This window comes from Miscanthus floridulus, chromosome 12 (genome assembly GCF_019320115.1).
Source record: "Miscanthus floridulus cultivar M001 chromosome 12, ASM1932011v1, whole genome shotgun sequence".
Taxonomy (NCBI): Eukaryota; Viridiplantae; Streptophyta; class Magnoliopsida; order Poales; family Poaceae; genus Miscanthus; species Miscanthus floridulus.
Window position 1 is genome coordinate 71267720 of NC_089591.1, and position 19067 is coordinate 71286786.

At 45.0% G+C, this 19067-nt stretch overlaps 1 protein-coding gene across 2 annotated transcripts; it reads right to left on the reverse strand.

Annotated features, from left to right (window-relative positions):
- Positions 1-13732: 13732 nt before the first annotated feature.
- LOC136497388 (uncharacterized) lies at positions 13733-18756 on the reverse strand. Of its 2 annotated transcripts, none has more exons than XM_066493177.1 (8): positions 18202-18756; positions 16571-17506; positions 15955-16097; positions 15688-15877; positions 15165-15602; positions 14979-15089; positions 14536-14856; positions 13733-14366 (listed from the first exon to the last, which is right to left on the reverse strand). In XM_066493177.1, exons 1-8 carry the CDS (start codon positions 18646-18648, stop codon positions 14289-14291), a joined length of 2664 nt encoding a protein of 887 aa, XP_066349274.1. In that variant the 5' UTR covers positions 18649-18756; the 3' UTR covers positions 13733-14288. The 2 variants fall into 2 exon arrangements, with proteins under 2 accessions (XP_066349274.1, XP_066349273.1); XM_066493176.1 differs by having other exon boundaries at positions 16571-17509.
- Between the last annotated feature and the right edge of the window lie 311 nt (positions 18757-19067).

Genomic DNA, 19067 nt, shown 5'->3' on the forward strand with positions numbered 1-19067 from the left:
CATTGCTTCTTTGGGCGATATTGATTTAGAAAGGAAAGTCTAGATATTTGGGATAGCTTGTTCCTATGTTCTTCTTAGTCATGTTTTCCACAAGAAAGGAAAGTCCAGATTTTGCCTAGCTTGTGTCAGCCACGCATGCGTGTTTTAGACTGATTAGCATTGAGGTTTTGTGCATCTAAAAAAAGAAGATTTGCTACTTGGTGCATTGAAGGTAGAAGATCTACAAGCACTTGTCTTGTGGCACATTCTATTATTATAAAAAAAGATAAAAACGAGGTAACGCAAAAGGCAAAGAGGTGCAAAAAAAAAAGAAAAAAAGCCGCACCAAAAGAAAAAGGAAAGAAAAAAAGGAAGGTGAAAAAAAATTTAGAAGTGCTTGCATCCTGTTTAGTCCTTGTGCTGAGATATTGTTGCTTATTGAACTAGGTCCAGGACGAGTCTAGGCTGGCGACATAGACTAGCTTGGGACTACTTTTCAATCTTGCAATTTCTAAATTAAATTATTGTTATTCCTTGCTACTATATTGTGCATGTCCAAGCTCCACTTTCTTCTAACCAAGTATAGGTTTGCCTTGCAACTATTGCACTCAAGCTACAACGATATCACAGTCACTGACTGATTACACAGCCTGTTGCTTTGGTAAGAACACTTATATGACCGTGGTAAGACGCTTGAGAGTGTGTGACTTTACTCCTTGACCACATCCTATAGTAGCTGATAGAAAAATACATACTTGTGTGTTTTCTTGTTTGATTCTAACAATGATAGGTTGTTCATATCCACCAACTTATAATGGTATAGATGCTGATAAGTACATAGAGTGAGAAATTACCATAGATAATATATTTGCTACTCGCTTTATGTGTCCAAGGAGGAAGGTAAAAAATGCAGCTAGTGTTTTACGACATTCTGCTTTATCTTGGTGGGAGTCCTTTAGATCCTTCTGATAAACCTTAAACTTGGAATGATATGAAACTCCTTATGCAAGAAACCTTTGTTAATCCACCTCCTATTTTGACTTCATATGCTGAGGTGCACTATTTAGAGGAAGAGTCTATTGTTATTCCTCTTGCTATGACTAACCTTTTGTAGGATAATGTACATAAGCGAGAGGATGACATGGAAGAAAATAAGGAGCTCACAGCCTCATGTGAAAATTCAGAACCATCAACTATTACTCCTGCTGAACATGAGAGCAAAGGTAATGCCCATAATGCTAAACTCATAGAAGGTGAGCGTTCTCTTGATGTGCTGAATTTTTCCACCAATCATGCTATGATAGAGCAAATTTTAGTGGAGCCTTCGCTTGATTTACCTTTGTCACAAGATGATTTGCTTGATGTTTCTTGTGATGAAGATGACTTGCATGATGATATTTATGTTATTCCCATGCAATCATTGAAGAATGATCATGCTATATGTGTGCTGAAATCGAGCACTTGTGCTAAAAATAGACTTGTTATTCATAATGCTAGTGAAGTTGATGAGCTAAAATTATTGTCTTCTTTAAATACTTTGGGTTACATTGAATTTGATGTTCCGTGTAATCTTAGTTCTTTAGAGGAGAAACTTTATGCATATGCTGATTTGCCATGGTTCTCTAGACATACATATCATGTTTTTGACAAATATAACAACCAAGAATAATATTTGATACAACGAGTTTACATTTGTACAAATCTGAATTCTCCTTTTATTGTGCAAAGTAATGATCAACTAGAGGATAGTAAAATCAACACTGTTATTATGCCATATTCCTCTAGTTTTGCTTTTCGAACACAAGTGGAATCCAAAGAAATGGAGCATATGTTTCTTGTTAGAACTAATCTTTTGCAGGATAGTATTGGCAAAGATCGTGTGTATTTCAATCAAGCAGACTACATGTCTGTAGGACAAGACATGCAACAATCCTAGACATGTGGTCATATTCTTTCTCACAACATTGTTCACTCCCATTATTTTAGAAACCTTGTTTGTCCTCATGTTGTGCAGGATCGACTCCAAACAAAATTGACGCCAAGGACGGCTTTTCATCAAGAAGGGGAGGATGATAAGGACATGACACCCATGCTTACGACCATGTTTGGTGCATGTTAGGAGGGGTAGGAGGCCAGCAAGGGTATCCAAGTCAAGAAGGAGGCCCAAGACTAATTTGGTTCGAGTCCCTGAGGTGGAGGCCCAAAGCAAGTTCGAGTCTGCCTCGGCCTCCAGGACCAGTCTGCCTTAATCTGGTCACCCAAGATGCATCCAGACTCCGTTTTTGACTGATCCACATATGGTTGGAAAGCTAATTTTATAAGGAAGCCAATCCAAGTAGTCTCACATCAAAAGACCTTCGGAATCATCGAAACAAGTCAGCATCCAGAATCTACCAGGGTGCTGCGACACCGTCTTTTGGTCCGTTGGACCGTGTATCATGTTTGTGCCCATTAGGGCGCGCGTCCAGAGGGGTGATGCCCAAGACTCTATAAATAGTAGATGTTGCTCTTCTTAGGGTTTGGGTTTTGTTTAGTGCTTGATTTCCTCATGAAACAGATGTCATTTTGCTGTAACCATCGCCGCAAAGGTCGCTTGCTATGAACTAGGGCCCCAGTTCTTGATCTTGTTCGCCTAGTGGCGATTAGTCCATTCGAATAAAGACTTGAACCCTTTCTCATTATCTTAAGCCTCATATTTATTTGCAATTTTAGATTGCATTTATCACTGTTCTTGCTTGTGTTCTCGATTTGCTTGTAGGAAAGCCTTCTCGGTGAGGTCAATCACGTTCGCATGGTTGATAACCAATAGAGCAGTGGTGTAATGATTGCGGGGGTCCGAATCAGTCTTGGTTCAAAGCCTAGATCGTGAACGTCGAGTCTCCACTAATCGATGCTATCATACCTTTCGGAAGATCAGACCTAGTCTACATCAGCACCGGTCTTGGAAGGGATCCCTATCCACCCACCAGAAAGAAGGAGAACCAAAGATGCAGAACCGCCAGCACCTCCACCTTTGGAAGTGTTAGAAGCACAACCCTTGGTTCCTCTCACTCAGCCATTGCCCTAAGAAGATGTAGATTAGTTGCCTTAGGATGCTATACCCATAGGAGTAGTGTTTTTCGTTGTTGTCCCCTGGTATTGTACTCTTGCCGTTGTTGTCGTCTGTAGTTGTTGAGCTCATTCGACCATAGGTGAATGCTATGTCGTGAATGGGAGCTTGAATGCCTATACGTTGTACCCGTATAAGACCATTGGAATATGCATTTTATTAGGTTTCAATGTTTATTGCGTTCATCTATCCTCAGTTCGTTAGGCATGCTTAAAGCTTTCTAGGGTGATATTAAGCGAGTTACAAGAGAAGTTGCTATTCAGATACCAACAGATCAGCCATGGTTGGATAATATAGGACACTGTATCGACTAATTGTGAATGTCCCAGTAGAACACTTGAATCTCTTTAGAACAAATCTGCCATTGGATTTAAATTCCTTGTCCCTTGTTGTGAAGGGAACCTTTGTTTTTGAATTTTCCCTTGCAATACTCCCCTTACTCTGTGGTCTATGACCCCACCGCCTTCATGGCATGTAAGTTGGTAATAGTTGCCTGGTTAAAAGCTTATGGTGCCACGACGAAACCGAGGGCTCTCTGTGGAACAGCTGCCACATGTGACGCTGCTCGACACGCGTTGGTATCGAGGTTGTTGACCAAGTACCTTTACCAAGTTACACTGCCATACCATTTTTGCTATAACCTTTTCTCCTTGGAAATACTCGGGTGTTCAAACAGGAAATCCATAATGAGTTGATGCAGAAGTGTTCTCTCAAGGTGAACAAGAGGTGGTTTTGGAGGACATGGTCTCAGTCTATATGAAAGACGGATGTGGTCGAGTAAAGGAAAGAAAAATAAGAGTAGTAAGGATAGTTAGCAGTGGATAGTCAGGAGTAATTAGAAAGCCTGAGTGGACGTCATGTCCCAAGCCCTGTTTTTAGTTGACCGCGCTACGCATGTTGGGTCATTCCGCTGCGTGCCCTATGAACATTGTCTGTATCATGCTCTTAGCACCCCATTTTCGTGTGGCTGCAGGCATCATACAGTGCTCGTCGTCTTTGTGCACTGTGCGTTTTTTCTTTTTCCTAGCATCTGGTCGGCTCTCAACTCTCATGCCTCGTCCCTCATATCGGACCCCCCTTCCCTCTCCTTTCTTTTTTTTTCTTTTGGTGACACGACCACCCGCACACCTGCCTTGTCGAGCGGACCCCCTCTCCTCCCCTTTATTTCCCCCTCTGCCGCTCATGCAGGAAGCACACCATGTCTCCGACCTTATCTCCACAGCATGCACCAGTCTGTGTATCCCATCCCTACCGCATCTGCTTCTGGTGTGTTGCGTCCCTACCTCCGTTCACCTCTATAAAATACCCTTGGTCCTTACTCTTCTTCTTCATCCCCATTCCTCTTGCATTCACAGCAGAGCTATGAAATCCAGTCGATGTTGTGAAGCTAGGTTCAGTCAGTTTGAGGTGATGGTGTGATCTGAGAAGAAGAAAGGATCTGGTTCATCAAAGAAGTTCAAGTTCTCTTGGTTAGTTTGGTCTTAGGGTTCATGATGTTTTACTTCTCAGTCGACTATTTCTGGATCTATTGGTGCTATGCCATGTTTTGGATAATCATCTTCTTGTTGTTTCTCCATTGCCCTCGTCTATCTCGACTTCTGGAGTAAGTCTCGGTTGTATCAGGTTGCTCTTAGCCATGTATCTCTAAATCCCTATGTGGTGTAGTATTCAAAGTCACGTAACCTTTCGTGTAATCTCTGATCTACGAAATGTAATCGTGTTTCCCCTTTTTCTGGTTCTTGCTTCGAATCCCGGGACGAGATTCTTTTTAAGGGGGGTTGGTTGTAACACCCCTAGTGTTACGATCTCGCTTAGCACCTTGATTAAGGCCTAAAAGAAATTAATTAACCAAGCTCTCGTGTTTTAAAGTTTTAAACTCACATATAATGATAAAACAAATTATCCATGTTTTGTATAGCTTGATGATTCCCGGCGAGTACCTTGGCTTGGTGTAGTTCGTAGGTTGGTTTGACGTGGCGGGGTTATCTCAAAAATATCCCGAAGTCCCTTCGTAACGTACTGGAACCCATGTTCTGACCTCAGTTCGTGAAATGGTGCTCGAGTGACGACCCAGGTGGCACTGCTTTTGCGTATTGATAGAGGTCGGTGCCCTGGCCATCTTGTCACCTTGGCCACTGTGGAACTTGTCCTTGCTACTCGACCCGCCTACCTCACCTGTTCTCGACATCGTCGCATTGCTGGCCGCGTCGCTGTTGCGTTTGACCACGCTCATGGGCACCTCTTTAGAGTTGTCCGTGCCAACCGACATGCTCTATCAGCCACCTTGGGCCAGGCCAAATCCTCTCCGTCCTTCTCCGCTCTGGACCGCAACATCACGTCACTGTCTCACAACACGCCATGGCCGCTGGGCCACGGCTGGCACCGCCTGCCTGTTATCTCTTTCCTTTTCCCCTCGTGCTTGCGCGTCCTCTGTTCCCCATGCTGGACGCAGCCCTAGCTCTTGCTTTTTTCCCTATGCTCCTCCACAGCTCCACCACATGCCCGCACCAGCGCCCTCCTCGCTTCTCCTTCTGCACTGCCTTCTGTGCGCCCAGGCCACGCTGCTGCCGCGCCTTCCTTCACCGTCGCATGTGTGCACGAGCACGCATGCCCATGGCCATGCCAGACCTCCATCTCCTCGATGCCCGCGCTCCCTCCTCTAGGTTGTGCCATCCACCCATGCCACTGCCATGCCAAGTCCGCTCGGCACCCCGGCGCCACACCCTGCTGAGCCCCTGTGCCTCACCGGCTCGTCTGCGCCAAGCTCAGCCAGCACCATAGTTCCATTCCCCAGCTCGCCCATCTGAGCACCCAGCCAGGGCCACCTGCCATTGCCCTGTCTCTCCACGTTCACGCACACGAGCTACTGACCCTAGCCCACTGTGCCTCCACCGTCGTTGGCTGTCCCGTGCTGCTGCTGCCATGGGGTCTCGTCCCCATGGCTCCTGTCATGCTCACCTTGGCTCCGCGTGGGCCTGCTGCTCCTCGGCCCATGCGGGTCTTGCAGCCACAGTGCGTCCGTGCCGCAGCGCCTTGCCAGCGTCCGCACCCCTCCCTGTATGATCATGCGTGAGCGCTGCTGCACCAGATCGCCCTGCTGACATCCATGCGCGGCTCTGCATCATCCTCGCCACGCCGTCCTGGAGCCATCCGTGTCGCCCCTACCTCCGCGGTCGAGCTGAGTGCGGCGCCTCGCCGTTCACCGGTGCCCCTCCCCTAACGGTGCTCAACTTGGAGAATGAAGAAGATGAGTTCGAAGGGTATGCATCCAAGCCGTAGTTTTGTACATGGTGTTTACTGCAAAATACATGACTTGACTAAATAGTGCCTGTGGACCTTGTGTGGATTAGATAAAAGTGCAGGGGCCGCTTTGTATTTGTGTCGTGTCACCTGCCGTGGGCCGGTTGCCTAGGCCGTTCATGCCGCGTCTGGGCCACCTGCGCGCCACGCTGGGCCACGCGCAGCTGCTTGCCGCCTGGGCCGCTAGTCAGCCACGCTGCTGGCCAGCCGCTTCTGGTTTGCTGGGCCACGCCACTGCACACCTAGGCCGTCCACGCCAGTGCCGCGCACTAGGCCGCCGGCCGCACTCCCACTGGGCCGGCCTGCATCCGCACGTGGGCTGGCCACTCAACCACCTGGGCCACCGATTGCGCTCGTCAGCTGGGCTGGCCTGGTACCGCCAGTCTCCACTGGGCCGATTGGTGCCTGCTGGTCCCTTTGGTTTTCTAAAACAAGTAGCTAATTTAGTTCGGGAATAAAATTGTAAAATCAATATACATTTGTGTAGTTGTCCAAAAGTTATGAAACTAGTTTTGTTGAGTCTCTAAAATCAGGATCTACCTATTAGTATATTTTATTCACATAGTTCAATAATATGTTTGGGAGCTATATAATTAATCTAAGATGCTTAATATTGCAAAATATAAACTTGTTGGAACTTCAGTGATAAATTGGTAATAGTATTGGATCTGAAATTTCTCCAGCAGATCCTTAGCGATATTAGGTACTCACTATAATTTTTGTAGCTCAATAATAAGTAGTTGCTAGGTAGATAATGGTGCTCTATTTCGAATAAGGATTAAATCGATAGAATAAAATAAAGAAACACCTTGGTTTATATAACTAAAATAATTGTGGGAAGTAACGCCTTATCGGACAACGTGTACATGTAGCCTAAGTACGGTCGTCATTAGAACTAGCCCGTTAACTCGAGAGGCATATGTCGTATTTTACTGAGTTACGATTGTAGTTGATTAATTATATCTTTGCATTGCATATCATATAGGTACGATGATGGATCAACAGATCAATTGAAGGATGATTGGGAATCCGAAGATGGTGTAATGGTATTCTCTCTAGGAGATGATGCAATAGGCTTTCTATCCAGTTGATGATGGATGATCTGAAGCTGCAAATACTAACTTTTAATATATATCTTACCCAGGCAAGCCCTGGTGCATAACCCCTACTTTCTGCAGTTTAAATTATATTTGTGCATTAAGTTTTAAGGAGTTGAATGAAACCCACTTGCATATATATCTTTATCCTATGAGTCTTACTAGTATGACATGATCGTGTAGATTGCTATGCTACAGGACTCTGGTAGAAGTCGAGTGATTGCCTGTCACTCACGAGAGATAGGAAATATATTACTGTATTATTATCACTTGGAAAATATAAATGGTGGAAAGGAAAAATGGTGATTGGGCAGGGACATGGTTTGGGTATTGGTGGGTGTAAGAGATTGTGTCGCCATGAACACGGGGCATGGCTTGGTTACACTGCTTTCCCTGTCTGTGTCAATTAAGGACCGGTTATTGCATAAGGCTCTAGGCAAGTCACAGACTTATTATCCTGAGCACATACTTGGGTATGGGCGCTTGGAAGACTTGTCGCTCTCTTGTCACAGATCTGGCTCTTTCTGGACCGACTGTTAGGGTTTCTTTTTGGTGGAGAGGTCCTTGCACCGCACTGAGTCCAGGACTCAAGGGCAGGGGCTTGGAGTCCCAGTTTGGATAGGGACCTAGACACCTAGGATAGGAGAGTGATGAGTTAGTCCTGCTTGTGCCTAGGGGTACAAGTGGGGCGTGTGTTTTCGAGGGTACCCAGTTGGGGGCATTGATTCACGAATCACCGGGAAATCCAGTATGGCTCGTCTGTGGTCTAGCATCGTAGTAAGAACTAAAAGATGAAAGATGGAATGGAAAGAGGAACTCTGATTGCTCACCACTTGCTAGAAAGTAGTACAGGTGCTTACATAGAATGGTTAGTTAATGAACCCAATGCGGCTATTAATAAAAATCGAATATAAGGACACACGCTTAGTAATGCTTCCTACAAATGCAATAAACCCACAAGCCAAATAGTCTTGCATATCCTTGGAGTCTTTTCTTTTCTCCTATCGGATAAGTCTTGCTGAGTACAATTGAGTACTTAGGGTTTTATTCTCCCTATTGCAGGTGACAGGTGGATGCGAGAGCTGACTCTTGTGTGTGGATTCCTCCTGGTGGGCTTAGAGAGGGTTTCCTTTACAGCTGCGATCGTAGTTTTTACTTACAACTCTCACCAAATGTTTTTATAAATGAAAGCTTACAATCTGTTGTCATAGTTTAATTATCAATGTTTCATCATGCTGTGAATAGATATTTCTTTCCGCTATAATTCTGATCACGTGTTTATATTCCGATGTCAATTTTAAATTGTTCATAACTCTGATAGCATGATTACAATCTGCTGTTATAATAATAAATATTATACTCTAATGTTGAATTAAAAGTGATGTAAGAAATGGTTAAATGATGTAAGCTTTATTCTCTCATTTGTGATCCTGATGGCAAAAATGTGGATTTTCGGGTTCTCCCCTAGGGTGTGCCCGATGGAACTGCGTAATTTGGTGTTCTCCCTTGTGTGCTTAGTATCTAATGGAAGACAAGCGCTCCTGTGAGGCATTAGATTAGGCGGTTCTACCACAAGAGCTTACCACAACTAGTTTGTAAGAATATAAATGAGTGCGTAGGGTGATTATACCACCGTGTTGAGGAGTGAACCAATCACAAGATGAATATTAAATCAATCACCGAGAGAATACCAAAGGGCAAGAGACAACCATTTTTTCTCCCGAGGTTCACGTGCTTGCCAGCACGCTAGTCCCTGTTGTGTCGACCAACACTTGGTGGTTCGACGGCTAAGAGGTGTTGCACAAACCTCGTCCACACAATTGGACACCACAAGAACCTACCCATAAGTGAGGTAACTCAATGACATAAGCAATCCACTAGAGTTACCTTTCAGCGCTCCGCCGGGGAAGGCACAAGACCCCTCACAATCACCGTGATCGGATCCAGAGACAATCACCAACCTCCGCTCAATGATCCTCGCTGCTCCAAGCCATCTAGGTGGTGGCAACCACCAAGAGAAATAAGTGAATCCCACAGCGAAACACGAATACCAAGTGCCTCTAGATGCAATCACTCAAGCAATGCACTTGGATTCTCTCCCAATCTCACAATGATGATGGATCAACAATGGAGATGAGTGGGAGGGCTTTGGCTAAGCTCACAAGGTTGCTATGTCAATGCAAATAGCCAAGAGAGTGAGCTTGAGCCGGCCATAGGGCTTAAATAGAAGCCTCCATGAAATAGAGCCATTGTACCCCTTCACTAGGCACAACACGGGGTGACCGGATGCTCCGATCAGATCGACCGGACGCAGGACCCCAGCGTCCGGTCGCCCGATGCTTGCCACATGTCATCTGCTTCAAACTGCCGATCGCTCGATCTCAACGGTCAAGTGATGACCGGACGCGTTAGTTAGAAAGTGACCGGACGTAGAACCCCAGCGTCTAGGTCGTTTCCAGTAAGGTTCCAAACGCGAAATTTCACGATCGAAACATGTCCGGTCATGCTTGACCGGACTCACCCTAGTGTTCAATCACTCAACGTTTTCTCTATGAGCCTCACGTCAGCGTACGTCAGCACTGACTAGACTCAGACCATGAGCGTCTAGTCAGTTTACACGCCAACGTCCGGTCACAAGACCAAGACAGTGTGCTTACTGCTGTCACTGACCGGATTCTAAACCCAGCGTCCAGTCACTGCACCACTAGCGTCCGGTCACTCTAGTGAACCCCTGTCTTTTCTGTACAGGGCATCGGTGGCACCATCGGACTGTCCTGCACTCTATGGGCGGACACTCCATCGGTGAAGTATCTTACCCTTACTCAAATGTGCCAACCACCAAGTGTATCACCTTGTGCACATGTGTGTTAGCATATTTTCACCATCATTTTCAAGGGTGTTAGCACTCCACTAGATCCTAAATGCATATGCAATGAGTTAGAGCATCTAGTGGCACTTTGATAACCGCATTTCAATACGAGTTTCACTCCTCTTAATAGTATGGCTATCGATCCTAAATGTGATCACACTCACTAAGTGTATCGATCACTTAAAATAAAATGGCTCCTACTATTTATACCTTTGCCTTGAGCCTTTTGTTTTTCTCTTTCTTCTTTTCCAAGTTCAAGCATTTGATCATCACCATGCCATCACCATCGTCCTGATCTTCGCCATTGCTTTATCACTTGGAGTAGTGCTACCTATCTCATAATCACTTCGATAAACGAGGTTAGCACTTAGGGTTTCATCAATTAACCAAAATCAAACTAGAGCTTTCAATCATGATGGACAAAATCATTGCCAAGTGGGTTAGTGAATGCTATTGATCCAAATTCCCCTTCCTATGTTGGGTAACTAGATTCAATTTACTTCAAGTGGTTCTAGACTTAATTTCTGACTAGTGGCATCTTTAAGCATCTAGTTACTCTTCATGTCTAGGTTTGCATTTGCATGCTTATATCTTTTGACATACATACACTAGGTATATCTTATGGTAGGCTTGCTCGGTTTTATTCTTATTCCTTGGAGCAATCCTACATGGTTTGAAATTGTTTAGGAGCACGACACATAGCTTGTCTTTCAATTTTTCATCTAAATATGTGCCAAAGTCCAAATTATAGATAATTTCTCCCGAATATCACATTCGAAAATGATTCTCACATTCATGTGATGTCATCTTTCAAGTGATATTTTTTATTCTAAAATCAATGTGCATGTTTCCTATAAGTATTCCATACTTGTGTGTACAAATTTAGGGAGATGTTACTCTATAAGTTAGATTCTTTGAGACTAACACCTTTTTAAGTTTATCATATGTGTAGTAGTCTCATTGCAAGGAAAATAGAGTCCCCAGAGTTCTGCATCATACTTCAAATATCCACCACCTATTGCAAGTGATAGAAATCAAATTGGTTTCCACATATGGTATTTCTAAACCGATATCATCATGTTGATTTCATTTTGATATTTATATACTTTCTCCATGCATTATATAGATTAAATTCCCTTGAGCAATAATTTGCCAATTATGCATATGCTTTGCCTTCTACCATATGTATGCATATATTTAGGGGAAGTTTAGTCTATATAATGTGAGTCAAATTTTGTGACCTATTTCACTCTACACAAAGAGGAATCACAAAGTTTGACCCTCCCTTATGCTACTAATGTCTTCCTTTTTGGTATTTGATTCAGAATTTAGAGGACCAAAGGCAAGCATTATTTTGTAGAACCAAAAGCTAGATCATAAGAATTTACAAGTGGTAATGGTCTACAAGTGGTAATGGTCCAAGAAAGGGAGGATAGTTGATTATGGATTAGTCTATGTAATGAGAAAATTTGTAGGAAGCAAGGTTTAAATCCATAATGCCACATGGGGATATTTGCAAGGATAAGATAAGTTTTTATGTGGTATCCTTTAGTTTTACAAGTAGTATCTTTTAGCATCATATAATCTTGCCCCTTGCACTGCATCCTAGTAAGTAGGTAATTTTTAAGTTTCAAAATTCTATTATTTGCTTGCTTTGGTCGTGTTGTCATCAATCACCAAAAAGGAGGAGATTGTAAGAAAAATAGACCCTAGGCCCTATTTACTTTAGATTTTGGTATTTGATGACCAACAAAACCAAATTAGACTAATGAATTTGCAAGTAAGTATTTTGTAGTTCAATAGGGTGCAAGACGTGACTTGAACGAAGACGACATAATGATCCGATGATCAACACCATAAGCGAGACCTTAAAAGCACAAGAGAAGACCCAAGATATCAAGCAAAGTCCAAGCACGAAGATAGGAACTAAGCCGGACGCTGGACCAGACACTGGTAGCACAGTGACCAGACGCCCCGATCAAGAGGCTCGGCAGCAGCAGCGACCGGACGCTGAACGAGCAAATCGACCGGACGCAGGACAACAGAGTCCGGTCGAGTACAAAGAGGTTCCTAGAGCGGTGAAATTACAACCGGACGCGTCCGGTGGCATGTGACCGAACGCTGGCAATGTCCGATCAGTTGATCGTGGCTCTAACGGTCGGGATAACCGGACGTGTCCGGTCAGGACGTGATCAGCGTCCGGTCAATAGCAGAAAAGCGGGATTTCGTCCCCAACGGCTACTTTCTCAGTGGAGCTTATAAATACAACCCCCAACCGGCTATTTGAAGAGTGTGGAGCTGAGGAAACATATCAAGGGTGCTTGATACACCATTTTAGTGATCTCCACTTGCATAGTGCTTAGTGATTCATTAGGTGATTAGCGTAGGTGCTTTGCGAAGTGCTTATGTTGATTAGACCACCGCTTATGTGCTTACTCTAGGTTTAGGCCTAGTGTTTAGTGAGGTTTGCATACCTCTTACCACTCGGTGCTTGCGCGCACCATTGTTGTATATTAGATGGGCTTGTAGTCTTGCGAGATCACACCAACCACGTTTGTGGTGTGCCCGCCACCGTGTACCGGAGGGAACAAGGCCCGTGGCGTTTCGGTCGGAAGCTTGATAGTGAAGACGACGGGGAACATCCGGGAGAGGCTTGCCTGGAAGGCACGTCGGAGACCCTACTTGCGCGTGGGGAAGGCCCGAGGCTATCCACGGAGTTACCCGGCCGGGAGCTTAGCCCTTGCGAGGAATTCCTTGCGAGGGGCTCCAACGAGGACTAGGGGAAGCTTGCGCGCTTCTCGATAGCTCGGTAAAAATACCGGAGTCGTCGATGGGAGTTTGCATATCTCTACCTTGCTCTTTAGCTTCCACATTTACATTGATTACATTACTCCTTTTGCGGTAGAGATAGCAACACATTAGCAAAACCGTAGTTGCACATTTAGATAGTTTATCTTTTGCATAGATTCTGTAAGGATAGAAAAAGATGCCATAGTTTAGAAGTAGATTTTTAAGTTCCCTAATTCAACCATCTCTTAGGCGTCACAATTCCCTACATAGCGCAATGCTTCCTAACCTTAGTGCAATGAATCCAAACAATAGAAGCAACAAATTTCCAACCTTAATAATTACCCCATAAGAAACTCCATGTGTTTCGCTGTTTCATCCTTGAACTCGAGGATTATCATGTTACTTGATAAGGTTATGATAGTCATTTGAATGGAATTTTACTTAAAACTACCACTTATTTTCTCGATAAGTTTGAATGATGAATATCAAGTACTGACCCACAAACCCCAAAAGTGAGTGAAGAAGACAGAGAGCATAAGACGGTTGGTCAAATGTCGAAGCGGGAGCCCAGCTCAACAGGCCATCACAGGGAGGAAACGCTGTGCATTTTTAGCATTTCTCTGGAGTACAATGGACACGAACAGGCTAACAGCATCTGTTAGGAACTACAAATACACAGTGATGCGACTCAGACGCTCGTAGACACCACTTCAACATCGGCATCCGCGTCGCTTCCCCCGGTGTGCGAATATGACACATCCTGCAAATCGTAAAAGAACTTAGATCTCCTGGGATATGCGCCAATTTAAAAGGCTCAAGGGAAAAGCCCTATTAATCGGACCAGACATGCATGCAGGAACACAGGTTGTGCAACTACGGAATCATCCAGTTTTTTAGGTGTTGGCAGAAATGACAATTGCTCTCATGACCAAAATGCTGCAACAATGATTTGCAACTCTATTTTTTGTAGTTGATCTTTTTTATATCAAAAATATCAATTGTGCAATTTGAAGATCACTACTGCAGAAATTTTGGTACCAAAATTTTGTTCTGCAAAACATGTTGTAAAAGATACATGATATAAACATGAGAAGCATAGGCTTCATTTTAGACTAAAAAAGTGACACACTTAACTACCAACGTCTCATGACTTTCGCTTACCAGATGGTCTTAACTGATCCTCCTGGCCTCCCTCTCTAGCCGCAGAAGATCCAGGAGCATGCTACAGATAGAGACATCTCACATGAGCCTAGCTTATGCTGAAATTTGACTTATGCTGATGCTTATGCTGAAATGTTGTGAGAGGAAAATACTGTTCCATGGCTAAAAAGTAGTGCTGAATAAGCTCAAGCGAACAGGGCATATACAATACTCAGTTATCCTTTGCGTACCTTGGGATCACTACCTAACGGTGGCACACCACGCACACTTTGCTCCAAGGACTTAAACTTCTGCTCCCAGGTTTCATTTAACCCCTGCAAGGCCTGATTAATCATCTGCTGCACCTGCTCCTGTGTGAATTTCTGCCGTTGCCCATTTTTACCAAAACAATCTGGCATGGACTTTGCTACTTCATCAACCTTGTCCTTGTCAATGATACCAGTGAGCCCATAGTACCTTCCACGGTTCCGTCCCCCTACTTGCTGCACCCATGCAACGTGGGGGTCTATTTTCTTATCGCCAGCCTCCTCCATACGATTCGTGAAGCCCTCCTGAAAAAATGAAGTGGATACAAAACACAGTTCAGCAACAGTTAATAAGCTCTCCAAACATTTTGCATGTTGCGCCCAATTACTTCTAAATGGTGCAAATAACCCAAACATTGAGGACCTACCACAGTTCGCTTTGCTCTCTCACTGACAAATTCCCCTGTGCCACCTTTACGCCTATGGGTCTTGTTGAATACCTCTAGTTCTGACACTGGCATCCCACCATTTTCTATAACCTATATTCAATTAAAAAACAATAAGTAATTGGTGCTGAAATGAGTTAACCAAGGAATTTGTCTTTATGTCTTCACCATAAGCTGCCTGTGCATGGCAATGCTCCGTGAACCCGATGTGTGATGAGCACGGCCTTTAGTGAATCGGTTCTTCCTGTTCTGGGAAGACATCTTTAAGACTTCTTCTTTGGCCCAGTGCTCGCATAACCTTTCCCACCAATTCGGAAGCATCCATGCAGGGGGGAAAGGTTTCCACAGCAAGGGGTCTTCGTCATCACTTCTCTCTAAAGCCTGCTGGTCCTTGGGTTCTTCTTCTTCTTGATCTTCCTCTTCTGACTCTGCATGTCCGTTGGACCTATGTGCACCTGAAGTTTCATTGGATTTGTCTACTGCAGCAAACTTTGCTCTAACATTGCGCTTCTCTTGGCTTAGGATAGAAGCAAACTGCCTTGCTGCTCTGCGTTCAAATACCTTCAGACACTCTGCTTCTCGGCCAGGGGCCCACTTGTAGCGTTGCTGGCACAATTGAAATATAAGCTCAATGGTCAAAATGTCCTCAATAACACTCCATAAAGCAAATGTATTCAGCTAATTTACTTACAAGAAATTCATTCAAAATAATATCCCTTGTTTCTGGAGGATACTGTTGCCAGTGGAGAACCATTTCTCCATTGGGTGGATCTTCTCTTCGCTGACCAGCTGGCAGATAGGTAGACCCAGGGTACTTCTGCTTCAAAAGAACAGTGATGGTAGAGGCCACCTTAGGACAAGGTGGATTGACATCCCATTTGCTGCCAAGTCGACTCGTCATGAACATAACAAGAGAATATATTAAGAATTAACTTTGTCAGTTCATCGATACACATACTCAATAATATTAGGTGTCAAGACAGGCCTGTCAACTTCCCTTCGTGGTTGGGTTAGTCTTGTAGGTTGATGTCCACGTCCTCTACGCTTCCCTGATGATTTCACAACAGATTCTAATAGGGAGTGGCCCCTCTGTGCATCCTCCTTAATGAGTGATTAAAATAAGCATCCAAACAATGCAAATATTTTGAATGTGTAGTATTTATGCAGAAAATTAAACCACGGCACTCTGGCTAAGAAAATTTACAGGATATTAGGAGCTAATTTTACTTTATATAAACACGTATCACATGTGCGTGGTGGAAGGTTGATGTGAGTACTAGACAAGTTGGATAGTACAGATTAACTTGTCATTGGAGAAGGTGGATATGTGATAGGCATTAGGGTGGTATTCTCGAAATCACAGGAGATGTGCAGCTCTCATGCGCGGTCAAGGAAAAAAACAGTGGCAGACTGGTAATGAGGTGCTGCAGATTTTGCTGGCAGCTTGGCAATAATGGTCGTTGGGCAGTGTGGCAAATTTTTAAGAGAGGTGGCCATGGCTTCAACCAATAGCCACGGGTAGGAACACAGATAAGTGCACCCAAGTCAGTGGAATGAACTGAAGGTTCTCGTACCTGTTGCCATTGCCCTTGCATATGCACATCATGAAATCGGGCATCAGGTGAATGTGGCTGCTCGTCACCACTTCTATCAAGCCAGTGTTCACCGGGGACCTCTGGAGGGTACAATTGACTGTAGCAGAGTGGGAGTTGCCTATCTTGAGATGCATTATGATTTGACACAGGTGGTCCAGTGGCTGCATCAACTCTGCCTGACTGGTTTGAGCTTGCTTGAGGCATTTGAAGCTGAGGCGATGGACTGCGACACAAATTGGAAATGATTTTATCAATGTTTAGATCTAAATCCGAATTACATTGATTCGAAGCAGCTGGCTGCTGGGCAGGCTCATTGTTGATAGGATTTTCTGGCTGCTTTGACAAACGTGCACTACGCCTAAGATGGGGGCCTCCATTTGGATAACAAGGCAAGCCCTTCTTTTTCCCCTTCTGACCACTGGCAGTCCCACCGCTCCTTTTCCTCTTCAGATTCCATCCAGTTGCCTTGCTGTGATACTCACCTTGGTCCTGTTCAACACGGTTGACTTGATTTGAGGTCTCTATTGTTTCATGCTGGAGGGTACTTGATACAGCCCGATATTCATTTATGTGCTCTCCTTGACTTGCAGTGTCCTCAACAGGTTGCTGTTCTTGGGCACGAAATGAATAATTGGAAGGACGAACTTGTGCCCGAGAGGCTGAGCTTGAATGTACGGGAGGCTCTGGACGTACCACGTCAGTAGATTCAAGACAAGCAGGCAATTTAGTCTTCCTCTCGCTAGCCTTTGCAATAGTCTTACTGAGTGGTTCAATACATGACTCCTCTCTGTGAGCTGAATGGATACTGGGCTCTTTTTGTGCCAACAGGGTGTGGATTGCTTCTGTTCTGGAAGAACTGAAGGCCTCCTCTCTATGAACTGAACGAGTCGGGTGATTATACTTTTCTACCTGACCCTGCTGCACAGAAAATAATGCAAAAAGAAGTAAGAAAATAAAAATAGGTGGAGTAGATCTATGCATAGAAGAGTACAGAAAAAGGAAATCCTAATCTAAGAGATTCTGCAGAAATACAACTGCATGACTGTCGCTGAAATAGGCAATCAGGACATCTGAATGGTATATTCTATCTATCAGATTTGTCTTCCGTGTCCTAGAAAATCTCCATACTTTATTTGTCCCTATCAAGCCCTCCTCACCAAACCTCTATTCAAAATTTTTTAAAAATCTTTCATAATGCAGAGTGGCAGACATTAACAAATAGTCAGACCCATGGTTTCCTTTAATAAAAAGACATCCTAACGTCCAATGCAGTGAATCAGAGCCTTTGAGCGGTACAAAAGCAAATGCAAACTAAAATACAACCATTGTATCGCTTGTAACCCAGAAATGCTACGCCTCGCAATCAAAATGCAGGTGCAGCCTGTTCTTGCTCAACTCACCATGAAAAATACTGCTATGTAAGACAAGACAAACATCAGGATTTCAGTGGAAGTGTAATAGGGGATATTGCCGAGTTAATAATGACAGCTTCATTGGGTTGGGACAAAGGCAGAAAGTTAAACTAGTATACCAAGCGCGAATAAATCCATGTGAAAAGGAGTTTTAAGCAAGTGTTTCTAGTAAAAGTCCTAAAACACTTTGATACGCACCTCGAGACGCCGGTGTGGGGATGGCCTCAAAGTAATGCCCGCTGGGGGCGGCGCCAGGATTGAGACTGTGGCGTAGGGTGGCGAGGCGAGGTATACCCGGAGACGCCCGCCGTCGACCGTAAGCTCGACACTGCAAAGAGGGCACGCGAAGCGCGCGAGGCCCGCCGGCACGCTCAGCAGCGCGGAGCAGGCGCCGCACGGCAAACTCGCGGGTGCCGGCACAGGCACGGGCACGGGTACGGGCACAGGCACTGGCGCCATGGCGGCGGGTCGGCGGCTTGGGATGGGCAGCGCCCTGCGCGGGCGCGGGGGCATGAGCTCCGGCGGGAGCGCCTGCTGAGTCCCGCAGTCGGGGCAAGCGAACTCGGAGAGCCCCGGCTCCACCTCCAGCGTCTCGCCGCACCCCGCGCACCGCACCTCGACGAATTCCGGCGGCGGCGGCGCCATGACGGCGGGAGCAGTGGTAGGGTTGCGCTTATCACTCTCGGGCCCTTGGGGATAGAGCAATTTGGGGTGAGAGAGAGAGAGAGAGAGATGAGTGAGACGCGACGGCTACCCCTAAAAACCGGTCAACTGGAGCCGTCAGGAAAAAAGGGCTACGCGCGGGTTTCAGCAAATTTAGCTCCTTTGCCTTCTGCTTTCTCCGACTCCACCTGCGGCTGCATATGCGCAGCTAACAGACCCTGATTGAGTAGTGAAAAACTTGCGTCAAAACTCAGATACATTCCAGTATTTGTTCTGTTCGACACTTTGATTTGAGTAGGGACTTTCTGGGTTGAGCAGGGAAAACTTACGTCAGAACTCAGATTCATTCCAACATTTGTTTTGTTCGTTGTTTTGTTATATGGATGAAGTGTCCTTCCATG

What these genes read in the sequence shown, in the direction of transcription:
- LOC136497388 (XM_066493176.1), bottom strand. Translation starts at nt 18,648, where the DNA reads ATGGCGCCGCCGCCGCCGGAATTCGTCGAGGTGCGGTGCGCGGGGTGC. An exon ending in CCCCACACCGGCGTCTCGAG is followed by an intron (nt 17,510 to 18,201) that starts GTGCGTATCAAA and finishes TTTTCTGTGCAG; the next exon opens with CAGGGTCAGGTAGAAAAGTA. An exon ending in TTATTTTGAATGAATTTCTT is followed by an intron (nt 15,603 to 15,687) that starts GTAAGTAAATTA and finishes CAATTGTGCCAG; the next exon opens with CAACGCTACAAGTGGGCCCC.